Source organism: Entamoeba dispar, genomic scaffold (assembly GCF_000209125.1).
Source record: "Entamoeba dispar SAW760 scf_1105229460785 genomic scaffold, whole genome shotgun sequence".
Taxonomy (NCBI): Eukaryota; Evosea; order Mastigamoebida; family Endamoebidae; genus Entamoeba; species Entamoeba dispar.
Window position 1 is genome coordinate 7,641 of NW_001854366.1, and position 5,105 is coordinate 12,745.

At 23.5% G+C, this 5,105-nt stretch overlaps 4 protein-coding genes across 4 annotated transcripts in view, besides 11 other annotated features; 1 reads left to right on the forward strand and 3 right to left on the reverse strand.

Annotated features, from left to right (window-relative positions):
- Positions 1-203: 203 nt before the first annotated feature.
- Positions 204-371: a microsatellite.
- Positions 372-389: 18 nt separating this feature from the next.
- Positions 390-418: a sequence feature (AT_rich).
- A 99-nt stretch (positions 419-517) lies between these two features.
- Positions 518-555: a microsatellite.
- A 59-nt stretch (positions 556-614) lies between these two features.
- Positions 615-717: a sequence feature (AT_rich).
- Positions 718-729: 12 nt separating this feature from the next.
- Positions 730-805: a microsatellite.
- A 184-nt stretch (positions 806-989) lies between these two features.
- Positions 990-1,032: a sequence feature (AT_rich).
- A 152-nt stretch (positions 1,033-1,184) lies between these two features.
- Positions 1,185-1,263: a sequence feature (AT_rich).
- An 89-nt stretch (positions 1,264-1,352) lies between these two features.
- Positions 1,353-1,388: a sequence feature (AT_rich).
- A 23-nt stretch (positions 1,389-1,411) lies between these two features.
- On the reverse strand, positions 1,412-2,443 carry EDI_256540 (alcohol dehydrogenase, putative; the record flags this gene model as incomplete). The annotated part of the gene is made up of 1 exon (XM_001737678.1): positions 1,412-2,443. One exon carries the CDS (start codon positions 2,441-2,443, stop codon positions 1,412-1,414), a length of 1,032 nt encoding a protein of 343 aa, XP_001737730.1.
- Positions 2,444-2,511: 68 nt separating this feature from the next.
- Positions 2,512-2,568: a sequence feature (AT_rich).
- Positions 2,569-2,690: 122 nt separating this feature from the next.
- Positions 2,691-2,826: a microsatellite.
- On the forward strand, positions 2,800-3,402 carry EDI_256550 (uncharacterized protein; the record flags this gene model as incomplete). Its single annotated transcript, XM_001737679.1, has 1 exon — positions 2,800-3,402. One exon carries the CDS (start codon positions 2,800-2,802, stop codon positions 3,400-3,402), a length of 603 nt encoding a protein of 200 aa, XP_001737731.1.
- A 90-nt stretch (positions 3,403-3,492) lies between these two features.
- EDI_256560 (uncharacterized protein) lies at positions 3,493-4,059 on the reverse strand (the record flags this gene model as incomplete). The annotated part of the gene is made up of 1 exon (XM_001737680.1): positions 3,493-4,059. One exon carries the CDS (start codon positions 4,057-4,059, stop codon positions 3,493-3,495), a length of 567 nt encoding a protein of 188 aa, XP_001737732.1.
- A 4-nt stretch (positions 4,060-4,063) lies between these two features.
- Positions 4,064-4,171: a sequence feature (AT_rich).
- Positions 4,162-5,105, reverse strand: part of EDI_256570 (podocan precursor, putative) — a gene marked incomplete at both ends in the record, with an annotated part of 2,598 nt that continues 1,654 nt past the window's right edge. The window contains one exon of the mRNA XM_001737681.1: positions 4,162-5,066. Within this exon, the coding sequence (XP_001737733.1) occupies positions 4,162-5,066 (905 nt within the window). The remainder of the gene's footprint in view (positions 5,067-5,105) is intronic.

A 5,105-nucleotide genomic window follows, 5' to 3' on the forward strand; every position in this document is an offset into this window, starting at 1 on the left:
AGTAATGTGTTGATAATTTTAGTTATGAGTTTACATCATCAAGACTATCAACATTATATAATTAATACTTATTATTTCTTTCATTTGTTTTGTAATATTCATATTACAGTTATTATACCTAAATTGTTTTCTATTTCTTTTAATTTTTATTGATAGTTTATGATTAAGCCAAACAACACTAAAACCACTTGAATGGTTTCTAATTATCTTATCTTTTCATTTCTTATTTTTTTTTGTAATACTTTATACTAATTTAAATATTTGGTTGTTATATTTTCATTTTATACTATAGTCATATCATTAATCTATGTTTTATTTATCATCTTCATTAATATTATTTCATATTATATATTTAGTATCATCTTATGTTAATAAGTCATTGTTATAAGTAATTAAAAATAAAAAAAATTGTTAATTTCATACAGTGAAGTGGATATTGTAAATTCATATTTTCTATTTCTTTATGATATTTGTTATTTATTTTTATATATTTCTTCAATTCCATATTTATTTTATCATATATATATATATTTATATTTATATATTTATATTTATCATTTTACATACTAATAATATTTAAGATATAAATGTTTTGTTATTTGTACGACATTTCCATTATTTTATATTTCATTATTGTTTATATCATTTCTTGATTTAATTATTAACATTTTCTTGTATTATTAATATTTGAATATATACTCTATTTAATATTATTTACTTCATTTTAATTTATTATTATTATTATTATTATTATTATTATTATTATTATTATTATTATTATTATTATTATTATTATTATTATTATATTCATTCCATTATTTGTTTATAACCCCTAATGATTATTATCCATGTACTATGAAAGTGGTACTCATTTATTTTGTCTTCTTTTTCTTTTACCATCTCTTAAAAGAAATTCAGCAGAAATTAAAATACTAAGAAATACCTAATACTAAACATAAAATAACATTTAGGTGTTACAATGATTCTGGAAATTAAAAAGAAAACAAATTATATAATGATTAATTTTAAATTGATAATTGTCGTATCAATACATCAATGTTTAAAGAAAAAAAAAGGAATATAGAAATTACCAAATATATTAGTTAGAAAATTGATAACTTCAATGATAACTTTTTACCAATTAGTTAATACAGTTATAAATTGATTTTGAATTTAACCATAACATAATAAGTTTATTATAAAATGAATTAAGAATAAATTTATAATATAATCCTTTAATAAAATGTTGATATTTTTATAATTGATTTTTGATTCTAACAGTTTTTGATACAAAAATAGCATTATAATAATTTGACATTATAGATTATAATAAAACATTCTGATTTTACTTGTTTTATTTTTTAATATTACAAATTAACTTAAAAAAAGATAGTGAAACAAAACACTAAAATTAAAATTGAATAACAACTTTGACGCAATGAGTTGGTTTATTTTGAAAGAAGTCGAATGCATTTATAATTTGATCAAAAGTGAATCTTTGAGTAAGTAATGGCATAGTGTCAATTTTTTTGTTTTTAATTTTCTCAATTAACTCATCACAATGAATTGCATCAACTCCACCAGTTTTAAAAATAAGATTTTTACCATACATCAAAGGTAATGGAAATGACTGGTTTGACTCATACATAGCTACTAAAGCAACAATTCCATTTGGTCGAGTTAATTTCCATGACAACTCAAAAGATTCATTTGTTCCAGCATTTTCTATTGTACAATCACATCCCCTATTATTAGTAATACTGAGAATCTCATTGACAATATCACAATTATGTGGATTAAAACTCCAATCACAACAATGTAATTTTTGTGCGTATTCTAAACATTGAGTGTTGATATCTAAAGCAATAACTTTAGCCTTTTTCATTTTACAACAAAGCATTGAACATAAACCAACAGGACCACAACCTATAACAGTAACAATATCTCCTTCTTTAACTTCTCCTAATTCAACTCCAAAATACCCACTTGAAAGAACATCACCAACTAATAAACATTGTTCATCTTTTACTTCTTTTGGAATAACATTTAAACTTGAATCAGCAAATGGAATTCTTACGTACTCTGCCATTGTTCCATTTTCTCTACAACCAATTTCCCATCCACCATACTCACAATTATTAATATATCCATGTTGGCAAAACCAACAATTACCACAAAAAGTAATACAGTTGATTGAAACGTGATCACCAACTTTAATTTTCTTAACACTTTTTCCAATTTCAACAACTTCTCCAACTCCTTCATGACCTAAAATAACACCTTTTTTAGCTCTTGGTACTTTTCCTTTTAAAATATGGATATCACTACTGCAAATTGATGCAAATGTTATTTTGACAACGGCATCAGTCTCATGAGTGATTTTTGGTTTTTCAACTTCAGTTATTTCTAATTGATTTTCGTCAGAAAAACAAAGTCCTTTCATCCTATTTGATATATAGTTGATTGATTTTGAAATTATTTTTTTTTAACTCCAAATAAGTTTTATAAACCAAAAAATAATAAGAACTAAAAATATATATTTTGATATATTTTTATTATTTAAAAAATGAGAAAAAGAATGAAAAAAAATTCGTTTCATTCAGACATGAATTTTCAAAGAAAAAAATCGGGAGAAAGAAGTTTTTTCAGCTAAAAATAATAATCGCCTCTCATTATATTTATAGGGAACCAAAATGAGAAAAAGCATAGATAGTAAGATATAGTAAAATAATAATAAAAAAGTTAAATAATAAAAGAAGAAAAAGAACTCTACAAAAACAAACTCAAAAATAAGGAAAGATGAACACAAATGCAAATAGAAATAAACAACCAAGTGATGAACTACCAATTAAAATTATAATTATTGGAGATTTAGGAGTTGGAAAGACGTCACTTATTCATAAATATTGCGAATATAGTGGAGAAGTTAAAGAGCTAAATTATAAGAGTTTAATTTTTCAAAACCGTAAATTAAAACTTGTATTACCTGATACTTGTGGAGGTGAACAAATGGCTACTCTTACTTCTGCTGTTTATCAAAATGCTTCTGCTTGTGTCTTTGTTTATGATATTACAAAAAATGATTCATTATTATCTCTTCAAAATTGGATTGGAGAATTAAGGCGTTATGGTCCAGACAAAGGAAATGTTCCAAAATTTTTATGTGGAAATAAAACAGACCTTGAAAGTCAAATTAATGAAAATGATTTTAAAGATTTTCTCAGTAAAAATCCAATGAAAGACTTTAAAATTTCTGTTCAAAATGGTGAAGGAATTGATACTATGTTTAATACCATTCTTCCAGAAGCAATTGAACAATCAATTAAACAATTAAAAGCAAAAGGTAAACCAATTCCACCCCCAATAAAAGAGAAAAAGAGTGGTAAGTGTGCTTTGCTTTAATTCAAAAATTGTTTGATGTTATTGTTTAGAATTCTTTTTTTTTTTTAATGAAATAGAAAAGAAGTTAAAAGAAAAAATAGATATAATTTTTTATTCAATTTGAATAATCATATCATAAATAGATTGAAGAGGTATTAAAAGAGAAGATACTTGAATTTGTTGAAAATAATATGAAGGAATTATTAATTTATAACCAACTTCAATAAGATGATTATAAAATAAATATTCAAGCCCTTTTTTATATAATTCTATGGATTGAATTCCTGGTATTACAACTTCATTTATGTCTGTTCTAATTAACCCATTTTTATTTTGATTAAATACTATCCCAAAAGAAGAGTTATTAGATTGTTTAATTTGATAAGGCAATTTTATTTCATTAAATGACTGAACTACTATATCTTCGTTAACTAGTATGTTGTATTTCTTGTTATTATCATTTGTTATTTGTTTTTCTATTATTTCTTCATTAGTAATTGGATTTGGATGAATTGTAATATAATTTTGAAATGCGTCTTCAGCTTCTTTTTGTGTTAAATAGCTTTTATATTTTGACTGTGAAAATCCTTTAACAAGTGAAGAGCACACATCCCAACTAGTATAAATTCCTCTTTTTCTTCCTTCAAATACAACATACCATTTAGTTTTTTTAGGCATTGTGTTATAATTTGTTAATTTAAAGTAACTAAAAAATAAAATAAAAATTCATTTATTAAAAAAACAAAAAAATTAAAATATATAAAAAAATAATAAAACATTTTAAAATTTACAAACTACACATGAAACATTATCAGTACTTCCTCGTGCAAATGCCATATCTCTTATTGAAGATGAAATGTCTGAAGGTTCAGACCTTATTCTATTTTTTACTATTGAATAAACTTCTTCATTCCTTAAGAAATCCCATACACCATCACATGCCACAATAAGAAATTGATCAGATTCTTCTCGTTCTCTAATGAAAATATCTGGTGTTGGTGTTAAAATTGGTTGAATAGATGTATCTCCTAAACTCCTTGATAATGCAAGAATGCCGTTTGTTCTATCATTAATAACATAACCACCATTTTCTCTTATTCTATTATATTCTGATTTAATAACTGGACGATGTTCAACAGTTAATTGTATAAATCCATCTTGTTTTATTAATAAACATTTACAATCTCCAGTATTAGCAATATAAAATTTTTTATCACAAATAAAAATACAAAGACATGTTGATCCATCTTTAATTCCATAAGTATTAATATTCTTATTAAGTTCAAGAAATGTTTGAATGAGAATATTATTTATTCCTGCTTCTGGTTTTTGAATAAGTATTTTTTCTATTGTTTCTTTAAATCGAGAAACACAATAAAATGATGTTTCTGATCCACCATGCCCATCACATAATACAATTAAATGATTTCCTTGTTCAATAAAATTTTCTATTACACACAAACAATCTTCCATAGTTTCTCTATTTCCTTTCCATTCGGAAATACCAAATGAACAAGTATTATTACATGGATGTATTAATTTAGATTTATTATCATTCCTTTTAATTGTTGTAATAGTAGATCGTTTAACAGGTAGAGAATATAATCCATTATTAGTTTTTGTTGTCATTAAAACAATAGTATTTTTCTTTAATTTATTTATTCCTGAACACTTTTTTCCACAAACTAGTTAATCTTTCAAGTTTTTTATGTTCAAATACTTCT